The following is a 23,584-nucleotide window of genomic DNA, read 5'->3' as shown; positions in this document are numbered from 1 at the left end:
CCAGAAGGCAGTGGGGGCTCTAGCTTGCTGACCCTGATATAGCACTGTAGAAGGTGGTATGCACTATGCAAAAAATTAAAAAAGAATCCAGGATAAGGGGGATGGGAGAGGGTAGGATGCAGTATTAAGAAGGGTGGTTAGAGGAGGTAAGATCTGAACAAACATCAGAAGGTAAGGCCAGTGAGCCAACTAGATATTTGGAAAGTAGATTCCAGACAGCTGAACTAGCTGAAGCAAAGATCCTAAAGTAGGAGCATGACTGATGTTTCTGATACAAGGAGGACAGTGAGCAAGGAGGGAGGCGGTAGTAGGGAAGCAGAGGTTCCATATGGTAGTAGGAAATAAGGTCAAGGAGGTAAGGAGAAAGGGGAGTGGGGCTGGCACATTATATAGAGCCTAATGGGCCACTCATTGTAAGGACTAGATTTTCCCTGAATCAAAAGGAGAGCCAATGCAGTGCTCTGAACAAAGAAGTGGCAGGGACTGTCTTAATTTGTAAAAGGCTAGTTCTCACTACTACATGGAGAAAAGACTGTTGGGAAGGACTAGGGTAGAATGAGGAGACCAGACAGTAACCTATTTAAACAGTATTCATGACAGTAGTAGCTTGGCTCAAGATGGTAGTAGTGGAGAAGGTGAGGCACCCTATAATTCTGGATGTATTTTGATGTGTAGAAAAAATAGGTTGTCCTGAAAGCATGGATTTGAGGAATTGTTAAGAAAAAGCAAAGTTAGGGATAACTCTTAAGATTTTAGCCTGTGCCACTAGGAGAATGGAGTTGCCACTGACAGAAATGGGGTAAGTCTATGTGTAGAGTAGGTATTGGGGAGGAAGTTTAGGAGTTTAGTTTTGGTCATGCTGACTTTTATGTAAATCACTAGACATTCAGGCAGAGAGGTTGAGTGGACACTTGAACATATGAGACTGGAATTAGGGAGAAGAGCTGAAGATCTAAATTTGGGCACTGCTGGCATTTAGATGGTATTTAAAGCCACGAGACTGAATAAAATTACCTATCAAGTGAGTACTGTTAGGAAAAACAAAGAACAGAAAACAAAAAGCAAGGACTGTGAGAAAAGGAACACAGAATTACAAGAGGCCAGGACAGAGGTAGAAGATAAGCAAGGGTGTGTGGTGTACTGGAAAGCAAAGACGTGGTTCAAGGATAAGGGAATAAGCAGCTCTGTCAAATGCTGCTGATAGGCCAGTAAGATGAACAGAATCAATGGCATATGGCATTTGATGGGATGGAAGTTACTGGAGAACATGAGTTGCTTTGGTGGGATTGGTGCAGAGAAAAGCCTGATTGCAGTGGGTTTAGCACACTACATGGGAGGAAAAAAATTTGGCATTACCAAGTACAGACAAGTCTTTTGAGGAATAATGCTGCAAAAGGAAACCTAAAAAAACAAACAAAAACAAAACAAAACAAAACAAAAAAACAGGGAAAAGTTGATGAGAAGTGATTTGAGTTTTTTGTTTTAAATAATGGGAAAAATAATAGCACGTCTGTTTGCTGATGGAGATAATTCAATAAAGGAAAAAAATGATGTGGAAGGAGAGAAGCTGAATCAATGCCCTTGAGCCCAGGAGAGGATGGGATCTAGTACAAAAGCAGACACAAGAACATGAACAGTGAACCTAAGCAAGCAGGACGACAGCATGTGTTGACACAGAGGCTGGGAGATACACAAGATGCTGGGAATCTGTGGAAGTTCTCTGATTGCTTCCATTTTCTCAGCAAGGTCAGGAGCTAAAAGTGAGGATGGGAAAAGAGATACCAGAGGTTTGAAGAAGAGAAGATAGGAAGTAGTCACGCAGGAACGGGAGGATGAACAGATTAATACAGTACAACAACAGGCAGCACTTAAGGCCCCCTTGAGGAGTGTGGTCAGGCACGGGGGTGTGTTTGCCCGGCTATACCAAGTTACAGAAAAGCAAGTATGAAGCAGAGAATTGGTTTTAACTAGGGCTGTGCTTCTATCAAACAAGCAAAGGGCAAGGAAGTGGATCCAAAGGAGTTGATGAAAATGATTAACCATGAAATCTCAGCTGAGTTAGGAAAGGGAGTGAAAATATCAAGGTCAGTGGCAGGGAAACCAGAGCAGGATCAATGCATCGGAGATTCCACTGGGGTCAAAAGATGGTTGGTGCTGAGATCCTGGAAGGAGTGAACTACGAAAATAGAAAACGAGATCACAGAGTAGAACACACAAAACTGTAACTACAGCAGGACTGCAAGAGGGCAGGACTGTGGGAGTGAGGGCCTGAGACGGAGTAGACGGATGCCGGAGGCAAGGTCGAGGAGGCCAGGGCACTGAACACATCAGTTAGTGTCCTCCTTCCCTTCTGTTATAAAGACTGGGGTAGTACTGGAGACAGGGGCAATGGGCCTGGAGCTAAAGTAAGCACGGGGAACGAAGAGGAATGACCTGGAAGTCCCTGGTAGCAATTATGCTAGGACTAGTTGGTAACAAATGGATCACAGACGCTGAGGATTTTTGGGGCAGTGGGGGGTGGCGGGGTGGGGAGCGGTGGGAGAACAGTCCAAGAGCATCCAGGAGGTGACAACAGACGCTTTTCCCACCTCCAGGAAGAGTGACAAGGAGAGCTACAGAAAAAAAACAAGAGCGCAAAAGGCAGGTTTCCAGGAGAGCAAGCAAGTGAAGGGATGTTTACGAATAGGCTGAGGTCGGACTCTGCAGATGATGCCAATTCCAGCGGGCACAGTGGAAGGCTATGAAGAGTTAGAAGGGTTTTGGTTGCCTAAGATTCATTTATTTATTTGAGGGGGGACAGCGGCGAGGGACATAAAGAATCCTCAAGCCAGCCGACTCACTGCTGAGTGCGGAGCCCAACACAGGGCTCGATCTCAGGACCCTGAGATCACGACCTGAGTCGTAACCAAGAGTCAGACGCTTACCTGACTGAGCCACCCAGGAGCCTCTGTTTTTTGGTTTTGCTTTTTTTTTTTTTTAAGACAAATATGGACCCTTTTATGAACTGGAGTGTAGGCGATGAAAGGCGACCTGGAAGTCTGCCGACAGCCACCCCCGGACCCATAGGGCTCCTCGTACACCCACACGCTTCTCCAAGAAATGGAAATCGTGGGTCAAAAGGTTTTTGCTTTAAAATGAAAATGGCTCCACTGATTTATTCAATGTATGAGTTTCGGTACAACCTTGCCAACACTTGCTAGCAAAACTTTTCCACTTTTGCCAGGATGATGGGAAACAATATTTCACTGTTTTACTCTGCACTTCCCTACTGGCGGGGCAGTGCACTATTTCATGTCGGCTTTCCTCTTCTGTGAAATTGGTTGGCCATTTAAGAAATTGAGTTGTCTTTTCTTAATGGTTTATAGCACTTAGAAAGAAACTGTTTTTCTATTTTATTCCACTCGTAATGATTCACACAAATCAATGTCGTAAATTTCTTGTTTCCAGATCTTCCAACGGCTCGTGCTAGGCCCGGCAGGTTACCTCTCCCGCAAATCTCTACTATCTACTAGAGATAATTAAGGCCCACCCGTCCCATTGGTCAAACCCCTTAATTTCGATACTGTCCAGGACTACTTTTGACTGCATTTGAGATGTATGGCTCACAAAGCAGAAAATGTTTACTACCTTAATCCTTTACAGAAAAACTCTGTGGACCCGTACTCTGTACCTTTTAGGGCCCCTGAATTATTGGGAGATTAGGGACCACAGTAGGTCCTTATCTTTGCTGACATAGCTCTGAAGTGCTGCTCCTAATCCCCTGAAATGCTGGAGCCATTTCTCCCATTCTTTGTGTGGAACCTACTACTAGCCCCGCTGGATGCTCCACAGATGCAGATCGTAAAAGCTGTAACTACACTTTGTTGTACTGTTTTGTTTACTTCTCTCTCCAGTAGTATATACATTTCCTAATGAAAAGGGTCAGTTCCAGCACTAATGTTTAGTGAATGAACAAATGGCACCTAAAATAAATTCTTCATAATTTGCCATCTTTCTCATCATTTTCCTGTTTTCCTATGCTCCAGCCAAAACTATTGTTATTTTTACTTAAGTATTTTTCAAAATACTTACATTGTTTCATTGTTTTAAATAAATTGAGGAACAATGAAACAATTTATTTCAAAATACTTACATACAAAATACATTGTTTTTAATGGCAGCATATTATTTTTTTACTATTTACAGTTTGGGTAGGATACCATCTATTTCTAATCATTCATTTGCATCTATTTAGGATGTTCACAATTTGATGAAGTATTTCTCTGCTTTAATTTCTTCCTTAGTAAAGACAAAAGCAATGAAATCTTGGTCTTTCTGAGATGACCCTTTTTATCTATGGCAGCAACTTCTGCATCTGAGGATTAAGGGGCTCCGCCGAGTACTATTTTACTAGTGGCTTCAGAGTGCTTCAAAGTCAACTAAAAAATCCAATTGAATCTTTTCTCCTTTAGTTTTCAGTATATAATTAATTTCCCATAGCTTGTGGGTAGTCTTATTCTCCTTAACTGGTATATCTGTTAATTTTTTTGTTTGTTTGTTTTGGTTATTTCTCTATTAAGACCTTAGCTAACTTTGGCAGGGGTTTTACTAAATGTACTTTTCAATTTGGTTCTGTAATAGGCCATTGTCACTTCTTATACAGATCCCCCAAATTTGATGGATTTTTTTTTCTACCCTATCTGTGCTGAGGTAGTTACTAAGAGGGTTTTACCACAAATACTTTTTGCATTCATTTTAGAAACCAGTTTTATATATTCATTACTAATCACCTCTCATTCAGGTAAGGATATTGTATCCTTTTGTAAAATATATGCAGATACTTAAGCCCTGTCTGGTTTAACTCTGTAACTTACTCACTCATTACTTCCTGGTCAAGTTTTACTGTCTTCATAATGTGGTCTATGATCTACAATTAGTAGATCCACTAAATTACAGTAAACTATAAGATTCATTATAAGGTTCTGTATTTATTAGACGTATACGCATTCATTATAAGATTCTGACATGTATATTACATGAAATTTTACAAATAAGGATGTAAGCTTTGCTATCAGGCAATCTAGGTTCATGCAGAACACAGGGCTATGATAAAAAGCACAATGTATGTAAAAGTAACAATGTACGAAAATACCAGAAATCATGCCTTGTATATCATGCAGAAAAAATGTTAATTCACTCCTTCTTCCTTCCCATCTTGAGCAATAATAAGGGCAATAAATGCTGTGTTCCTCAATTTATTTTACACCCATTATTAAATTCCCTTAAGTAAAAGCAATATGGCAACATGTACCATGAGCTTTGATACTCCAACCTAATATTTCCACTTTGGAGAATCTATCCTAATAATCCAAAACACAGAAGTTGTTTCATCTACAAGGATGTTCACTATAGTGTTTCTTAGAACTGAAAAGAAAGAAAAAAGAAAGAAAGAAAGAAAGAAAGAAAGAAAGAAAGAAAGAGAAAGAAAGAAAGAAAGAAAGAAAGAAAGAAAGAAAAAGAAAGAAAGAAAGAAAGAAAGAAAGAAAGAAAGAAAGAAAGAAAGAAGAAAGAAAGAGAGAGAGAAAGAAAGAAAGGAACTTGCTAACTGTCCAATAGGAAAATGTTTAATTATGAGAAAGCCACATTATGTGGTCATTTTAAAAGATGCTGACCAAATAATTAATAGCATGAGAAAATGCTTATGATGTTAAGTGAAAAAAGCAGAATGTAAAGTTGTTTGTATAGCAAAATCTCAACTATGTAAAAATCAAATAAACTGAGAAAAAGTATCGTAAGGAAATGTATCAATGGGTTTACAGTAGTTACCTCATAGTGTCGATATTAGTGATTATAATTTTATGAGTTGTTTTCTAAAACATCAATGATCATGATGATGATGATCGCATTTATTATTTATGGAGTGTTTACTACATCAGGCTCCATTCTAAACATACTATATTAACTGATTTAATATATTTAATATCAATATCAAAAAACTGATATTTAATATCAATTTAATATCATTTAATATCAATTAACTCATTTAACTCAAAGAATTATGAGATGAGAAAATCTGAGGTACAGTGAGATTAAGTAACTTGCCCAAGTTCACACACTATTTCAGAAGGTACCATAATTTGAATCCAAGAAGTCTGGCTCGAGAGCTCCTATTCCCAACTGCAACATTCAATGATTTGCTTTGCTTTACAATTTTAACCATTAGCAAGACATATGTCAACTCAAATCTTGCTACCAGCTTTCTTTTAGCTTTAGGCATTCTTTCAGTGCTGAATTCAAGAATTTGCTTTGCCATCAGGGGCCATTTTGGAATAAGACATGGCCACCATTCCTCTATGGGTTGTATCTACTCTAGAAAATTCCAAGACAAATCTGCATCCCTATTTCCAGTTCCAGTATCTCATTTAACTATTCTTAGTCATTACACCTACTTTCAATAGTTCAAAGAATTCTAGTGAGGAGGTCCAGAGGTAACCAAAGGTGGCTTCTGGAAACTCTCCTACACCGACACCCATCCACATGACTACAAGTCTAGTTACCACCCTCACAAACATCCGTCCTCCATCATCAAGTCCACCCTGCAACCCAGGAGACACCTCTCACCTGCCAACTCTCAATGGCTATCTACCATGGCACTGGGTGAATGGGGCCAACTAAGAAAGACTTCCCAACATTTGGGGAATTTTTTTTCGCCTTTGATCCCTATTTTTGAAGATGGCATTATTCTCAATTGTTTTTGAAAACAATAATCAGTTAATCAATCACTTTGATTGTTTCAGCTTTCTCAACCTTTTGCTGGTAAACCAAATTGGTTTCTCTGGAACAAGACCTTTTTGGCACCAATATATATTCGACTTATTAATCCCAGGAAGGAATATTCACAACTTAGGCCCTGAGCAATAAAAGTAACTCCCACTTATTGGTCCGCTCCTCTCTGCGGTTCACACTTGATAAACTTCATGACATGTGTCACTTGTTTTGCCTTCCTTTATTAACCAGGTTTCTTAAAAACAGTATTTGCAGAATCCAACACAGATAAAAGTGATTCTTCTAAAGATAGTACATTTACATTTCAATGCAGTTCATTTACAGTATTTAGGAAAACTGAGTTCATGTGCAGGCTTTAAACATTATGTATAAAAAAGAAAAACTAGTCATAAAAACAATGAATACAGTGTCACTTGTTGATAATGGAAATATTTACAACTGGAATCATCTGTATCTTTACCAAAATCTTATCCTGCTCATAATATACAATGGTAGTAAGCTCGATTACTTTACAAGATTTTTATAGGTAGTTCAGTGGGAGGAATTTTAATAAGTCCCTGAAAACCTAGGGCAGAACTATAACCACATCAAGGCTGATGATCAAGGTGGGGGCCCCTTTTAGGAAAAAGAAAACTGGAGTACTAATAGTTCATCAGGCTAACATTAAATTAGGTGAAGTAAGAACTGGATTGTTGAACTGTGAGGCATTTATTACTACATATGCAGTAAGAGTAAAAAAGAAAATCTGTGCCTTCCAAGTAATATTCCCCCTTTTGCCGCTGCAAGTTTTCAACCTGGTGAAGCCGTCCTCTAAGACGGTGCGCAGACGGAGGGTGAAAGTAGAAAACAAAACTGCTTCCCCCCAAAACCGAAACACTTCTGTTTCACTAAGCATAACCTATTTGCCACTCTAATAGGAAAGGTCTCATGTAGCAGGGAAACTTGGAATCCAAAAGGAACTCCTGCTATCCTAAAAAAATGAGGAGGTCAGGACAGCCGACTTACAACCTCAGATTTCCAAAGAGCTGTTGGACCATACAACCTCTTTAAAAAGCAAAAACGAAAAAACCCCAAAACGAAACAAAACAAAACAACCAGCATCTATCTATCTTTCTTTCTTTCTTTCTTTCTTTCTTTCTTTCTTTCTTTCTTTCTTTCTTTCTTTCTTTCTTTCTTTCTTTTTAGGCTGAAAAATAAAGTCCCATTTATAAACTCATCATTGTTTCTAGGCAGGATTGTGGTTAAGCTTCTTAATGACACAACTGTCACAATCAATGTGTGGACAAGCTGCCAAGTTTAAATTCCTACGTCTGCTGATGGAGCCAACCGGTGCGCGGCTTGGTTAGGGTAACGGACTTAGGCTGCGAGCGCTCCCGGCCCAGGCGGGCTTCTGACTGGCAGGAGGCCAAGAGGCGGTCACTCCTAAGGGAAGGAAGCCGTTTCCGCGTGAGTGCGGGCTGGCCGGTCGGCTCGCAGCCGCGGCCCCGGGAAGCTCGCGTGGGAGGCGGTGCAGCCGGGAGCGCGCCGGCCGTGCAACTGCGCGTGGGGAGCCGCCGCCCGGTCCCCGGGGAGGCCCGCACCTGGGCCCAACAGGTGCGTGCTGGCCCTGGCCGCTCACCTAGCGGGGAGCCCCCGCCGCCCCCCGCGCCCCAGCCCTGACCCCAGGCCCGCCCCCGCCCCGCGACCCGACTCCGACCCCGGGCCTCCCGCGCCCCAGCCCCGACCTCGGACCCCCGCGCCCCAGCCCCGACCCCGGGCCCCCCGCGACCCGACCCCGGGCCCCCTGCGCCCCAGCCCCGACCTCGGGCCCCCTGGGCCCCAACCCTGACCCCGGGCCCCTGCGCCCCAGCCCCGACCCCGGGCCCCCCGCGACCCGACCCCGACCCCGGGCCCCCTGCGCCCCAGCCCCGACCCCGGGCCCCCCGCGACCCGACCCCGACCCCGGGCCCCCCGCGCCCCAGCCCCGACCTCGGACCCCCGCGCCCCAGCCCCGACCTCGGGCCCCCGCGCCCCAGCCCCGACCCCGGGCCCCCTGCGCCCCAGCCCCGACCTCGGACCCCCGCGCCCCAGCCCCGACCCCGGGCCCCCCGCGACCCGACCCCGACCCCGGGCCCCCCGCGACCCGACCCCGGGCCCCCTGCGCCCCAGCCCCGACCTCGGACCCCCTGCGCCCCAGCCCCGACCTCGGGCCCCCTGGGCCCCAACCCTGACCCCGGGCCCCTGCGCCCCAGCCCCCCCCCCCGTTGACCGCCCCCCCGCGACCCGGCCCCGACCCCGGGGCCCCCCGCGCCCCGCAGGCCCGCCCGCAGCTGTTGGCCGAGGAAGCGCGCCGCCGCCGGGCTCCAAACGGCCGGGAGGGCGGCGGGTCGGGCGCGTCTCCCCCGGGGCTCCGCCCGGGCCTCCGCCGCCGCCGCGCTCCCGCGGGGCCGCCTCCGCGTCGCCACCTACCCGGTCCCACACCATCCCAGAGGCCTCCGGCGCTCGGGCCCTCTGCCGAAGCCGCCGCCTCCCGTCCGGCCCGAGATGGCTGCGGAACAAAGGGAAGGTGGGCGCCGGCGAGCGCGGGGCCGATGGGCCGGGGGGCGGGGCCGCCTCGGGGACGGCGGAGGTCGCCTAGCAACGGCGGCGCGGCGCGGACGGCCGCGGGCCTGGGGACCTGCCCACCTGCCCACCTGCGGACCTGTGGGACCTGCGGGGCCTGCCCAGCTGCGGGGCCTAGACCGGCGGACCTGCCCACCTGCGGACCTCCTGACCTCCCGACCTGCGGGGCCTGGGGACCTGCCCACCTGCCCACCTGCCCACCTGCGGACCTGCGGGACCTGCGGGGCCTGCGGGGCCTGCCCACCTGCGGGGCCTAGACCTGCGGACCTGCGGACCCGCGGGACCTGCAGATCTGCTGACCTGCCAATCTGCGGACCTGCGAAGCCTGGACCTGCAGGGCCTGCTGACCTGCCCGGCCTGCGTACCTGCCGGGTCTGCTGACCTGCGGGCCTGGGCCTGCCGGGCCTGCGTACCTGCCGGGCCTGCGTACCTGCGGAGCCTGCTGACCTGCTGGGCCTGCTGACCTGCGGGCCTGGACCTGCCGGGCCTGCGTACCTGCGGGGCCAGGGCCTGCAGGGCCAGGGCCTGCTGACCTTGCCGGGCCTGCGCACCTGCGGGGCCTGCGTACCTGCGGGGCCAGGGCCTGCAGGGCCAGGGCCTGCTGACCTTGCCGGGCCTGCGCACCTGCGGGGCCTGCGTACCTGCGCCCAGCAGCACGCAACCTCGGTGGCTCGAGCCCCGCTGCCCCGCACTGCCCCCCGGGGGCCTCCCGCAAATGGCCCTGCGAGTGCGGGCGCTTCGGGGGCCGTGCAGGGCCTGCTGGGGTGACGCCCCTACCTCCCGAACCTCTGTTCCCCAGGTGACAGCCCGGCCCGGGAGCCTGCGAACCAAGCAGGCCGCGCGCCCCCGGAGCAGGTTCCCACGCCGCCCGCTGAGGCCGCCTGGAGCTGGGCCCTGTCTGGCGCCATCCGCTGTGTTGGGAAAACTGCAGCCCCGCTCAGGCTGCCTTGCACCTGTCCCGGTGTACAGGCACAGAGAACCAGCTGCTTGCTCTTAGAAGTAACAGGCCCTCCTCTCCGTTAGCTGCCATCGCGGCAAATTAAAACGCCTTCTGTTTTCTAAACAACATAATTCACAACGGGAGAGGTAGGTATTTTTATACTCAGGTATAGTAATGGTGAGGAATCATAAATAACAGTTCCCCTCTCCGCATTATTCTTACCCATAAGTTTACCATCGATGAATATTTTAAATTTGCATAGCTGGGTAATCATCACAGCCTATGGTGATGATGCCGCTTAGAATTCTCTTCCCCATAAGATCAGCGGGTGTAAAATGCCTGCAGTTTCAGCTATCCTACTGGCCCGTGCTGTATATATTATGTTTCAAAAATGTGTAGCAGTTGTTGCCTTCCAGGCTTATTCTAAGCAAGATTATAGTACCAATACTACAAAGTTTTGAAAATTTATATTGATATAGCTTCACTGTTAACAAACTTGCTAGTGATGTTCATTTGCAACAAGTTATTTTACAAAACAATTGATTTCACTTATATTTGAGTATAGTACTATATCATTAGGAAATGGAACATAATAAGAAAAATATTTTAAATAACTAGAATTCTCATCATTATGAACCCACCTACTACTGTTTGGTAGGTGTTTCCTACTGTTAATTTGATAGCACTTGGATACGGGAGCACACAGCAAGACGAGGTCTCCCAATAGGAAGAGATTACAAGAAAAAAAAACACTTAATGTAAACCTTCTGAAATGGTAGTTTAGTGTATCTGCAAGAACATTTGTTCAGAATCTGTATATTTACCCAAATAACAAAAAGGGCTTATTTCTGCATGTGAAAAGTCCCATTGTGGGACATTTTGAGGACATCGGGGGAGCCTGGATCTGTACAAATCAGGAGATGTGTGGTATCTGTATTTTACTTTGCTAAAGAAAAATAATAGGAATACCTTCTAAATGTAAAAGCTCAGCAAATAATGATGGATGTAAAGAACTCCTGACAAAGCAAATAGGAATTCACCTGAATAATATTTTATTATATATAGTAATTGAAATTAACTTTAAAAAGTGAAGTATTGTTTGGTGTATGTAAGAAGATTTATTGACCAAAATCTTTTGAATAAAAAAGTATTGATTCTCAAATGTTGTGAATTTGAGACTAAGCAAATTAATATCCATACTTCTGTGCAATTTAAATGAAAGTGAATTAAAAATTTAGTATGAAACAGTTCGGCTTTGAATGAAGAGATGCTTATACATATAGCCTTTTTGTTTCTACCTTCTAGGTTAAATTAAAAATACATGTTTTAAACAGTAGATCTTCTTACCATTAGCAAGGATTTATTAACATGGCTGGTTTTTACTTTTTCTGTTTTTGTTTACCCTTCACACAGTTTGCACATGACATAGTAGCTATCCAGTCATATTTTCTCTTTATACCCAAACACAAAACAGCAGAGCTCCTGTAATAAAACTTTGTCAGTATTTTTAATGTCATAGAGCTAAGTTAAAAATAGCAAATAACTTAGATTTTAACCCCCCAAACCTATTACAGATACCCTATATTTAAAATTTCTGTATTAATTCTTAGGTGAAAAAATTGAAGAAGATAAAAATGAAAGAATGGTAGAAATTACAAAATAGCATTAAGAGAGAAACATACCTCTAAGCCTTACCCTTGGAAGAAAAAGATGCTTACTTGCTCAGATGTAGCATTGTCAAAACAAACATGAAACTGGGAGGCATCTGTATGCAGATGCTAGCTTTACCTCTTATGAATGCTTCCCGTTCAGCCTTTCTAAGCTTCACTTGTCTTAAACGGGATTAAATAAGATAAAGTATATTAAGAGCTCATTAGCAGAGTGCCTGGCAGACAGAGGGCAATAAAATATAGTATTACTAGGTATTAATACATATAAAAGAACAGATGTTTAAGAAGGAGAAATGGCGATTGAAAAAAATTATAGGTTTGGAAACCTAAAAATTGTTAAATATTTTTATTAGGCAGTTGTTTGTGAATATATAGAAACACAGTAAAAGAAGTGAAATAATACAGGCAATCTTCTAAAATAGAGTACCTCTGAGAAATTGTCCCACTGTATACTTCTGGAAAGATGTGGGAATTCTCATTATAACTTTCAATACCAAACAATTTAAGGAATTGCCTTCCATTGAAATATCTTCAGATTGGCATTAAGGAAAAAAATTTCTAAAAGTAATTATTTAGGAGAATTTAATTCAAATTTTGAAAGAGGACAGTTATTGTCTATACTTAAAAGCGTGTAAATAATCTAGAGATACTTTTCATTTAAAGCAAACCACACTGTTTGAATATACAAAAAGGATAAATTAGAGAGTTATTATCATCTGGGAAAGGATTAACTTCTAAGTTCCTTTAACTATTAATGTCTCTGTGATTAAAACATGATTTTTTTTTAAACATGATTCTATTTATAAAAAAAGTCTACTTAGACTTCTACTTCTGGGAAGATAGAGTAGACCTACTTTTCCCTATTCTCCCAGTAAGTACAATTACAAGCCCCTAAACATTACATATAAAACAAACATAAGAAGACCCTGAAATATAGAGAAGACAGACCAGCAAGGATCTCAAGATCCAAGGAATGACAGGATAGTTAGTTCCCTGGGTTTTTGTTTGTTCTTTGTTTTTGTTTCTTTTTTTGCCTCCTATATCCCAAACTTGAAACTGAAGGATCTAGTAACCTGAAAATGCCAATGGTTCAGACAAAAAAATAATCCCCAACAAAATACCGCTCTGTTAAGTTGAAGAATCAGAAAAGAGGCAGTATAACAGACAGAAACCACCACCGACAACAACAGCAACAAACCATTTAGACAAAACTGATAAAACTAAAGAAAAGCAGAAACCACAGGAAAAAATTGTAACTGCTTCTCCTCATCCCCCACTCAAGTCAGCAAAGGCCTAGTGGAAGGCCTAGACCTCCACCCTCAGCAGACTGTAACAAGGTGCCCAACCCCATCTCCCATCCTATAAGGGTCAGAGAAGTTAAGTGGGGAGCCAAAACTTTCATCCCCACTGGCCAATGATGAGAGAAAGAGAGACTTTCATCTTCCGTGTCAATGGAGGCCAAGTGAGGAACTTAGACTACTCTCCAACCTGGCAGTAATGAGGTGGTGTCTGTTCCCAACCCCGACTTCCTCTAACAGCCAAAACAGAATATTTAAATAAGATCCAGTCTTGTAACATAATATCCCAAATGTTGAGGTTTCAGTTGAAAATTGCTCATCATATCAAAAACCAAAAAGATCTCAAACTGCACAAAAACAACTGATAGATGACAAACAACAAGACAACAGAGATGTTAGAATTATCTGACATTTCTTTAAAGCAAAAATAAAACGCTTAAAACAAAGGTTAAAAATAGAAAGTCTCAGCAAATATATAGAAGATGTAAAGAATAGCTGAATCAAATTTTAGAACTAAAACAATAATCAAAATAAAAAAACAGAGTGGATGGGTTCAACAACACAATGGAGAAGATAGGAAAGAGTCAGTGAAACTGTAGATAGAGCCATTAGAAATGACCCAATTTAACAATGGAGAGAAAATAAATTGAAAAAATAAATGAATAGAGTCTTATGGAATTAACAAAAGGTCAAACATGTCCTCAGAGTCCTGGAAGGAGAAAAGAAAGAGGGTGACACTAAAAAATAAAGAAATGATAGCTGAAAACTTCAGAAATTTGACAAAAGACGTAAACCTACAGACTTGAGAAGTTAAACAGAGTTCCAACAACGATGCCAAAACAATAAATGGGGAAAGATAGTTTTCTTTTTTTTTATTTATTTTTTATTGGTGTTCAATTTACTAACATACAGAATAACCCCCAGTGCCCGTCACCCATTCACTCCCACCCCCGCCCTCCTCCCCTTCTACCACCCCTAGTTCGTTTCCCAGAGTTAGCAGTCTTTACGTTCTGTCTCCCTTTCTGATATTTCCCACACATTTCTTCTCCCTTTCCTTATATTCCCTTTCACTATTATTTATATTCCCCAAATGAATGAGAACATATAATGTTTGTCCTTCTCCGACTGACTTACTTCACTCAGCATAATACCCTCCAGTTCCATCCACGTTGAAGCAAATGGTGGGTATTTGTCATTTCTAATAGCTGAGTAATATTCCATTGTATACATAAACCACATCTTCTTTATCCATTCATCTTTCGTTGGACACCGAGGCTCCTTCCACAGTTTGGCTATCGTGGCCATTGCTGCTATAAACATCGGGGTGCAGGTGTCCCGGCGTTTCATTGCATCTGAATCTTTGGGGTAAATCCCCAACAGTGCAATTGCTGGGTCGTAGGGCAGGTCTATTTTTAACTCTTTGAGGAACCTCCACACAGTTTTCCAGAGTGGCTGCACCAGTTCACATTCCCACCAACAGTGTAAGAGGGGTCCCTTTTCTCCGCATCCTCTCCAACATTTGTTGTTTCCTGCCTTGTTAATTTGCCCCATTCTCACTGGTGTGAGGTGGTATCTCATTGTGGTTTTGATTTGTATTTCCCTGATGGCAAGTGATGCGGAGCATTTTCTCATATGCATGTTGGCCATGTCTATGTCTTCCTCTGTGAGATTTCTCTTCATGTCTTTTCCCCATTTCATGATTGGATTGTTTCTTTGGTGTTGAGTTTAAGAAGTTCTTTATAGATCTTGGAAACTAGCCCTTTATCTGATAGGTCATTTGCAAATATCTTCTCCCATTCTGTAGGTTGTCTTTTAGTTTTGTTGACTGTATCCTTTGCTGTGCAAAAGCTTCTTATCTTGATGAAGTCCCAATAGTTCATTTTTGCTTTTGTTTCTTTTGCCTTCGTGGATGTATCTTGCAAGAAGTTACTGTGGCCGAGTTCAAAAAGGGTGTTGCCTGTGTTCTTCTCTAGGATTTTGATGGAATCTTGTCTCACATTTAGATCTTTCATCCATTTTGAGTTTATCTTTGTGTATGGTGAAAGAGAGTGGTCTAGTTTCATTCTTCTGCATGTGGATGTCCAATTTTCCCAGCACCATTTATTGAAGAGACTGTCTTTCTTCCAATGGATAGTCTTTCCTCCTTTATCGAATATTAGTTGACCATAAAGTTGAGGGTCCACTTCTGGGTTCTCTATTCTGTTCCATTGATCTATGTGTCTGTTTTTGTGCCAGTACCACACTGTCTTGATGACCACAGCTTTGTAGTACAACCTGAAATCTGGCATTGTGATGCCCCCAGATATGGATTTCTTTTTAAAAATTCCCCTGGCTATTCGGGGTCTTTTCTGATTCCACACAAATCTTAAAATAATTTGTTCTAACTCTCTGAAGAAAGTCCATGGTATTTTGATAGGGATTGCATTAAACGTGTATATTGCCCTGGGTAACATTGACATTTTCACAATATTAATTCTGCCAATCCATGAGCATGGAATATTTTTCCATCTCTTTGTGTCTTCCTCAATTTCTTTCAGAAGTGTTCTATAGTTTTGAGGGTATAGATCCTTTACATCTTTGGTTAGGTTTATTCCTAGGTATCTTATGCTTTTGGGTGCAATTGTAAATGGGATTGACTCCTTAATTTCTCTTTCTTCAGTCTCATTGTTAGTGTATAGAAATGCCACTGATTTCTGGGCATTGATTTTGTATCCTGCCACGCTACCGAATTGCTGTATGAGTTCTAGCAATCTGGGGGTGGAGGCTTTTGGGTTTTCTATGTAGAGTATCATGTCATCGGCGAAGAGGGAGAGTTTGACTTCTTCTTTGCCAATTTGAATGCCTTTAATGTCTTTTGGTTGTCTGATTCCTGAGGCTAGGACTTCCAGTACTATGTTGAATAGCAGTGGTGAGAGTGGACATCCCTGTCTTGTTCCTGATCTCAGGGGAAAGGCTCCCAGTGCTTCCCCATTGAGAATGATATTTGCTGTGGGCTTTTCATAAATGGCTTTTAAGATGTTGAGGAATGTTCCCTCTATCCCTACACTCTGAAGAGTTTTGATCAGGAATGGATGCTGTATTTTGTCAAATGCTTTCTCTGCATCCAATGAGAGGATCATATGGTTCTTGGTTTTTCTCTTGCTGATATGATGAATCACATTGATTGTTTTACGGGTGTTGAACCAGCCTCGTGTCCAGGGGATAAATCCTACTTGGTCATAGTGAATAATTTTCTTAATGTACTGTTGGATCCTATTGGCCAGTATCTTGTTGAGAATTTTTGCATCCATGTTCATCAGGGATATTGGTCTGTAATTCTACTTTTTGGTGGGGTCTTTGTCTGGTTTTGGAATTAAGGTGATGCTGGCCTCATAGAACGAATTTGGAAGTACTCCATCTCTTTCTATCTTTCCAAACAGCTTTAGGAGAATAGGTATGGTTTCTTCTTTAAACGTCTGATAAAATTCCCCTGGGAAGCCATCTGGCCCTGGACTCTTGTGTCTTGGGAGGTTTTTGATGACTGCTTCAATTTCCTCCCTGGTTATTGGCCTGTTCAGGTTTTCTATTTCTTCCTGTTCCAGTTTTGGTAGTTTGTGGCTTTCCAGGAATGCGTCCATTTCTTCTAGATTGCCTAATTTATTGGCGTATAGCTGTTCATAATATGTTTTTAAAATCGTTTGTATTTCCTTGTGTTGGTAGTGATCTCTCCTTTCTCATTCATGATTTTATTAATTTGAGTCTTCTCTCTCTTCTTTTTAATAAGGCTGGCTAATGGTTTATCTATCTTATTAATTCTTTCAAAGAACCAACTCCTGGTTCTGTTGATCCACAGTTCTTCTGGTCTCGATTTCGTTGAGTTCTGCTCGAATCTTTATTAACTCCCTTCTTCTCTTGGGTGTAGGATCTATTTGCTGTTTTTTCTCTAGCTCCTTTATGTGTAAGGTTAGCTTTTGTATTTGAGTTCTTTCCAGTTTTTGAATGGATGCTTGTATTGCGATGTATTTCCCCCTTAGGACTGCTTTTGATGCATCCCAAAGATTTTGAACGGTTGTATCTTCATTCTCATTAGTTTCCATGAATCTTTTTAATTCTTCCTTAATTTCCTGGTTGACACTTTCATCTTTTAGCAGGATGGTCCTTAACCTCCACGTGTTTGAGGTCCTTCCAAACTTCTTGTTGTGATTTAGTTCTAATTTCAAGGCATTATGGTCTGAGAATATGCAGGGGACGATCCCAATCTTTTGGTATCGGTTCAGACCCGATTTGTGACCCAATATGTGGTCTATTCTGGAGAAAGTTTCATGTGCACTTGAGAAGAATGTGTATTCAGTTGAGTTTGGATGTAAAGTTCTGTAGATATCTGTGAAATCCATCTGGTCCAGTGTATCATTTAAAGCTCTCGTTTCTTTGGGGATGTTGTGCTTAGAAGACCTATCGAGTATAGAAAGAGCTAGATTGAAGTGACCAAGTATAAGTGTATTATTATCTAAGTATTTCTTCATTTTGGTTAATAATTGATTTATATATTTGGCAGCTCCCACATTCGGGGCATATATATTGAGGATTGTTAAGTCTTCTTGTTGAATAGATCCTTTAAGTATGATATAGTGTCCCTCTTCATCTCTCGCTACAGTCTTCGGGGTAAATTTTAGTTTATCTGATATAAGGATGGCTACCCCTGCTTTCTTTTGAGGACCATTCGAATGGTAAATGGTTCTCCAACCTTTTATTTTCAGGCTGTAGGTGTCCTTCTGTCTAAAATGAGTCTCTTGTAGACAGCAAATAGATGGGTCCTGCTTTTTTATCCAGTCTGAAACCCTGAGCCTTTTGATGGGGTCATTAAGCCCGTTCACATTCAGAGTTACTATTGAGAGATATGAGTTTAGTGTCATCATGATATCTATTCAGTCCTTGTTTTTGTTGAATGTTCCACTGAACTTCTTCTTAAAGGGGAATGTTAAGAGTCTCCCTTAAAATTTCTTGCAGAGCTGGTTTGGAGGTCACATATTCTTTTAGTTGCTCCCTGTCTTGGAAGCTCTTTATCTCTCCTTCCATTTTGAATGAGAGCCTTGCTGGATAAAGTATTCTTGGTTGCATGTTCTTCTCATTTAGGACCCTGAATATATCCTGCTAGCCCTTTCTGGCCTGCCAGGTCTCTGTGGAGAGGTCTGCTGTTACCCTAATACTCCTCCCCATAAAAGTCAGGGATTTCTTGTCTCTTGCTGCTTTAAGGATCTTCTCTTTATCTTTGGAATTTGCAAGCTTCACTATTAAATGTCGAGGTGTTGAACGGTTTTTATTGATTTTAGGGTGGGATCTCTCTATTTCCTGGATCTGAATGCTTGTTTCCCTTCCCAGATTAGGAAAGTTTTCAGCTAGAATTTGTTCAAATACATATTCTGGCCCTCTGTCCCTTTCGGCACCCTCGGGAACACCAATTAAACGTAAGTTTTTCTTCCTCAGGCTGTCGTTTATTTCCCTTAATCTATCTTCATGGTCTTTTAATTGTTTGTCTCTTTTTTCCTCAGTTTCCCTCTTTGCTATCAACTTGTCTTCTATGTCACTCACTCGTTCTTCCACCTCGTTAACCCTCTGTCGTTAGGACTTCTAGTTTGGATTGCATCTCATTCAATTGATTTTTAATTTCTGCCTGATTAGCTCTAAATTCTGCAGTCATGAAGTCTCTTGAGTCGTTTATGCTTTTTTCTAGAGCCACCAGTAGCTGTATAATAGTGCTTCTGAATTGGCTTTCTGACATTGAATTGTAATCCAGATTTTGTAACTCTGTGGGAGAGAGGACTGTTTCTGATTCTTTCTTTTGAGGTGAGGTTTTCCTTCTAGTCATTTTGCTCAGTTCAGAGTGGCCAAAAGCAAGTTGTATTGGGAAAAGGAGAAAAAGAGAGGAGAGAAAGAAGGAAAGAAAAAGAGAAAGAGAAAAAAAAAAGGAAGAAAAAAAGAAGAAAAAAAGAAAGGAAAAAAGGGGTGGGGGAAGGAAACAAATCAAAAAGCAAAGCAAAACAAAACAAAACAAAACAACAACAAAAAAAAAAAAAAAAAAAGAAAAGAAAAGAAAAAAAAAGAACCATGGGGGAGTATCTTCTGATTCTGTATATACTTTAAGTCCCTTGGCTTCCCCTGGAAATTGTCCGTCTAGCTGGTCTTCTGGGGGAGGGGCCTGTTGTGCTGATTTTCAGGTGTTAGCACTTGGGGGAGCTGCTCTGCCCCCTGCCTGGTGCAGGGCTCAGTGGGGGTTGTTTACCCCGTGAGGCCCCAGGAGGAACAACCCTAGTGGCGGGGCCAGCTCTGGAAACCTGGATTCAGCCCCCGCAGGAACTCCCGAGCTCTCCGTCTGCAGGGCCTGGAGGCTCCGGGGCGGGGCCGCTGATCTGCTCAGCTTGGGGCAGGAGCGTCCTTGCTGTCCTGGGCCCTCCCGGCCTCTGCCTGTCCCGGGGGGAGGCTGGATCCTGGGCTGTGTCCCGGCGCCCTGTGCTCCCGGCCTGCGCTGTTGGATTCGCGCTCCCGGCCGCGCAGCCGCCTCCGCGGAGCCTCTTCCTCCGCCCGAGCCCCTCCGAGCTGCTCCGGTCCCGCCGTGCGCGCTGCAGCCCTTAGGGAGCTCGGTGCACTCTCCCCGGGGCGCAGGTGTCTGTTAGTGTCCCAGGGAGCCCGAGGGCATCCCCGCCCTCCTGGGGTCCTGCTCTAACTCCCTGTGGGCTCCTTTCCGCGGGGGGGGGAAAGGCGCCTCCCCCACCGGCCTTGGTGCAGCTCCTGCTTTTCCGGGACGGGGCTCTCCTGTCCTGCGGACACTCGCCCCGGCCTCAGCCCGGCTCCTCGCGGGCCCCTCCCCCTTGGAGACCTTTGTTTCTTTATTTCTTTTTCCCCGTCTTCCTACCTTGATAGAAGCGCAAACTCTTCTCACTGTAGCATTCCAGGTGTTCTCTCTTTAATTCTCAGGCCGAATTCATAGATTTTCAGGATAATTTAAAGGTTTTCTAGGTAATTTGGTGGAGACAGGTGATTTGGGGACCCTACTCTCTTCCATCTTGCCCCTCCTCCCGAAAGATAGTTTTCAACAAATAGTCCTAAGACAAGTGAGTATCCACATGCAAAAGGATAAAGTTGGCTCTCTACCTCATATAATACACAAAAATGAACTCACAGTGAATTATAGAACTAAATGTAAGAGCTAAAACTGTAAAATTCTTAGAAGAAAACATGAAAGTAAGTATTTCCTTCAGTTAGGAAAACCAAAGACAAGTTAGATATAACACCAAGAGCACATACAGCAAAAGAAAAAACTAGATAATTGGACTTTGTCAAAATTTAAAATGTTTGTGCTTCAAAGGATACCATCAAGAAAGGAAGTAAAAAGGCTATCCACGGAATGAGAAAAAAATATTTGCAAATAATCTATCAGATAAGGGACTTGTGTCTGGAGTAAAGAATTTTTACATCTCAGTAATAAAAAAGATTAATAACCAAATTAAAAAATGGGCAAAGGATCTGTATTTCTCCAAAGAAGATATACAAATGGCTGATAAATATGGGAAAAGAGGCTCAAAATAAGTAGCTTTTAGGGATATGCAAGTTAAAATAATGAGGTACCACTTCACACCCACTACGGTAGCTATAATAAGAGGGACAGCTTATACCACGTATTGCCAAAACTGTGGAGAAATTGGAAGTCTCACACATTGCTGGTGGGGATGTAAATGTTCCAGCTGCTATGGAAAACAGTTCGGCATTTCTTCAAACAATTAAACATAGCAATTCCACTCCTAATGGAAATGAAAACAGATATCTACACAAAACTTGTGCACAAATATTCACAGTAGCATTATTTATAGGAGCCAAAAAGTGGAAACAACTCAAATGTCCATCAATGGATGAATGAATAGATGAAATATATCCATATATGGAATATCAATTGGTACTGAAAAGGAATAAAGTACTAATACAATACATGCTACCTTGAAAACATGTCTAGTGAAAAGATCCATACAAAAGACCATATCTATCTATCTATCTATCTATCTATCTATCTATCTATCTATTTATCTATCATCTATCTATCATCTATCTAGAATAGGCAAATCTACAGAGACAGAAAGTAGATGTGTGGTTTCCAAATAATAGAAGAGAGAAAATAGTGACTACCAATAGATATAGATTTTCTGTTAGGGGTGATGAAAGCAGTTTATTTATTTATTATTTATTTATTTATTTATTTATTTAATAAATTTATTTTTTATTGGTGTTCAATTTGCCAACATATAGCATAACACCCAGTGCTCATCCCGTCAAGTGCCCCCCTCAGTGTCCGTCACCCAGTCACCCCCACCCCTTGCCCACCTCCCCTTCCACCACCCCTAGTTCGTTTCCCAGAGTTAGGAGTCTTTCATGTTCTGTCTCCCTTTCTGATATTTCCCACTCATTTTTCTCCTTTCCCCTTTATTCCCTTTCACTATTTTTTATATACCCCAAATGAATGAGACCATATAATGTTTGTCCTTCTCCGATTGACTTATTTCACTCCACATAATACCCTCCAGTTCCATCCACGTCGAAACAAATGGTGGGCATTTGTCGTTTCTAATGGCTGAGGAATATTCCATTGTATACATAGACCACGTCTTCTTTATCCATTCATCTGTCGATGGAAACGAGGCTCCTTCCACAGTGTGGCTGTTGTGGACATTGCTGCTATGAACAGTGGGGTGTCCCGGCGTTTCCCTGCATCTGTATCTTTGGGGTAAATCCCCAGCAGTGCAATTGCTGGGTCGTAGGGCAGATCTATTTTTAACTCTTTAGGAACCTCCACACAGTTTTCCAGAGTGGCTGCACCAATTCACAATCCCACCCACAGTGCAGAGGGTTCCCCTTTCTCCACATCCTCTCCAACATTTGTGGTTTCCTGCCTTGTTAATTTTCCCCTTTCTCACTGGGGTGAGGTGGGATCTCATTGTGGTTTTGATGTGTATTTCCCTGATGGCCGGTGATGCGGAGCATTTGCTCATGTGCTTGTTTGCTTGTTGGCCATGTCTATGTCTTCCTCTGTGAGATTTCTGTTCATGTCTTTTGCCCATTTCATGACTGGATAGTTTGTTTCTTTGCTGTTGAGTTTAATAAGTTCTTTATAGATTTTGGAAACTAGCCCTTGATCTGATATGTCATTTGCAAATATCCTCTCCCATCTGTAGGTTGTCTTTTAGTTTTGTTGACTGTATCCTTTGCTGTGCAGAAGCTTCTTATCTTGATGAAGTCCCAATAGTTCATTTTTGCTTTTGTTTCTCTTGCCTTCATGGATGTATCTTGTAAGAAGTTACTATGGCCGAGTTCAAAAAGGGTGTTGCCTGTGTTCTTCTCTAGGATTTTGATGGAATCTTGTCTCACATTTAGATCTTTCATCCATTTTGAGTTTATCTTTGTGTCTGGTGCAAGAGAGTGGTCCAGTTTCATTCTTCTGCATGTGGATGTCCAATTTTCCCAGCACCATTTATTGAAGAGACTGTCTTTTTTCCAGTGGATAGTCGATGAAAGCAGTTTAAAATTAGATAGTGGAGGTTGTTCTAGCTTGTGAATATACTGAAGACCACTTTCTGGTACATTTTAAATGGGCAAATTTTATAGTACATAAATTATATCTCAATGCAATTATTATTTTAAAAAATAAACAAATGAAATCCATGGCAAGACCCACTGTTCAACTTCTGAAAACTAAAAATAAAGGAAAAAAGCTTTAAAGACAAGGAATAAGAAATGACATTTTACCTATAAGGGAAAAGCCATTTGAATGACAATGATTTCACAACAGAAATCATGGGGTCCTGGGGCACCTGGGTGGCTCAGTTGGTTAAGCATCTGCCTTTAATTCAGGTCATGACCTCAGGGTACTGTGATTAGAGCCCCATGTGGGCTCCACCCTCACTGGGGAGTCTGCTTCTCTCTCTTCCTCAGCTCCCCCCCATTCATGCTCACACACTCTCTCTCATATAAATAAAATCTGTAAAAAAAAAAAATCATGGAGTCCAAAAGGAAATAACAATATGTTTTTCAAGTGTGGAGATGAAGGAACTATCAACCCAGAATCCTATATCTGGCAAAAATATCCTTTGGGATTGAAAAGGAAATCATAACATATTCAGAAGAAGGAAAAGTAAAAGATTTTTGTACCTAGCTGACTTTTCATAAAAGAATGGCTAAAGGAAGGTCTCTAAACAAAAGGGAAATTATAAAATAAAGAATACAGGGACACTAGGAAGGAAGACTAAGGTAAACAAAAATATGAGTAAATATTACAGGTTTCCCTTCTC

General features: G+C 42.9%; 1 protein-coding gene and 1 long non-coding RNA gene across 5 annotated transcripts in view; one reads left to right on the top strand and one right to left on the bottom strand.

Annotated features, from left to right (window-relative positions):
- Nucleotides 1-9,357, bottom strand: part of TNPO1 (transportin 1) — a 96,667-nt gene extending 87,310 nt beyond the window's left edge. For 2 of the 3 annotated variants that reach the window (XR_012031365.1, XM_072826767.1), the window contains exon 1: nucleotides 9,214-9,357. Coding sequence is in view for 2 of the 3 variants with exons in the window: in XM_072826767.1 (XP_072682868.1) it covers nucleotides 9,214-9,228 (15 nt within the window). In the remaining variant the exon portion in view is untranslated. The remainder of the gene's footprint in view (nucleotides 1-9,213) is intronic. The other variant, XM_072826766.1, reaches the window with a different exon arrangement.
- A 564-nt stretch (nucleotides 9,358-9,921) lies between these two features.
- Nucleotides 9,922-23,584, top strand: part of LOC140633767 (uncharacterized) — a 28,228-nt gene continuing 14,565 nt past the window's right edge. The window contains exon 1 of one of the 2 annotated variants that reach the window (XR_012031364.1): nucleotides 9,922-10,452. This is a non-coding gene — a long non-coding RNA (uncharacterized lncRNA). The remainder of the gene's footprint in view (nucleotides 10,453-23,584) is intronic. The other variant, XR_012031363.1, reaches the window with a different exon arrangement.

Source organism: Canis lupus, chromosome 5 (genome assembly GCF_048164855.1).
Source record: "Canis lupus baileyi chromosome 5, mCanLup2.hap1, whole genome shotgun sequence".
In the NCBI taxonomy this organism is placed as follows: domain Eukaryota; kingdom Metazoa; phylum Chordata; class Mammalia; order Carnivora; family Canidae; genus Canis; species Canis lupus.
Note: the sequence above shows the minus strand (reverse complement) of the source record. Positions and strands in the feature narration are given on the sequence as shown.